Genomic DNA, 1,188 nt, shown 5'->3' with positions numbered 1-1,188 from the left:
ATATTAATGAATGATTTTATTCGAATCAATTTGATTATAATATTATATATAGATAGAGAGGGAAATTTTAAGAAATATTGTGTGAACTGTATATTTATAATGCTATTGTTTTCTTTTTGTAATTGATCACCATATCTCCACGTTGGTTCTTAAGCTTCTGTTGGTGCAAAATGGAAAACTAATAAAAATTGTTTTTTTTAAAAAAGAACAATGATAGTACAGCACTTCTTGTACTTACTTTGGATAAGCTGTTCACACACCTGACGAGCTACTGCCCGTACCATTGCATGGGTCTGAAGATCTCCCTGTACATTGAGAATACAGTGATACATCAGCTCCCTTAAGCTGCATAAAATACAGATGTTCCCCGCATACAATCCATCTTCACTAACTTGACCTCTTCCATTATATTGAGAATACAATTCTTTGAACTCTCAATCCCCATGTGGCTTCCTGGGAATCTCAACTCATCTGGAGGGTACTAAGTTGGGAAAAAGTTGGGATGTCTTGGTAGGACAACCTATGGTGCCTACTCACAAGGACCTACTCCCACATAAACACACATAGAAACGGCCACCTACAGATCCTGAAAAAGAACAACCCACTTCTCAAAGTAGTACTTTATTCTAAAAATAAAGAAGCTGTCCACAAAATCTGTAATTAAGACACTTACACGTTCACCTTTATCGCCTTTTACTCCAGGTAGTCCCTGGGTTGGAGGGAAGCACAAAATATAATGTAAATAAGTTCCCCGCTCCTTCTTTGTAATTCACTGGCCTTTTTAAATGTGGCAATGTATAAGTCATAGGTTTTCAATCACACTGCAGCAATAGTTATTTAAGAAAGATCAGATTGTACTTCCCAATGCACTTCAAAGATGATTGAAAAGATTAGCAAAATTAGTTATGGTGTTGTACAGTATCTTTGTGATGAGGTGTGATACACTCATGAAGACCTTTGGGCCATCTCGATATTGGCTGATATTTTATTTTATTTATTTATTAATTTAATTTATATCCCGCCCTTCTCCTTACGGACTCAGGGCGGCTAACAACCAGATAAAACACTAATCCCCAAAAACTACAAATTTAAAAACATAAGTAAAAACAAATATTAATAATTTGGTCAAATTAATTTAAAAATTGCTTTAAAACCCCATTAAAATTTTCCCCTAGGCCAGTCCTGCAA

At 35.2% G+C, this 1,188-nt stretch overlaps 1 protein-coding gene across 1 annotated transcript in view; it reads right to left on the bottom strand.

The window, feature by feature from the left end:
• Positions 1 to 1,188, bottom strand: part of COL14A1 (collagen type XIV alpha 1 chain) — a 136,376-nt gene that overhangs the window by 26,544 nt on the left and 108,644 nt on the right. The window contains 2 exon segments of the mRNA XM_029286115.1: positions 239 to 305; positions 674 to 709. Of these exon segments, the coding sequence (XP_029141948.1) occupies positions 239 to 305; positions 674 to 709 (103 nt within the window).

This window comes from Protobothrops mucrosquamatus, unplaced genomic scaffold (genome assembly GCF_001527695.2).
Source record: "Protobothrops mucrosquamatus isolate PMUCROS unplaced genomic scaffold, P.Mucros_1.0 scaffold2934, whole genome shotgun sequence".
Classification (NCBI taxonomy): domain Eukaryota; kingdom Metazoa; phylum Chordata; class Lepidosauria; order Squamata; family Viperidae; genus Protobothrops; species Protobothrops mucrosquamatus.
This window is presented reverse-complemented; position numbering and strand designations above follow the sequence as displayed.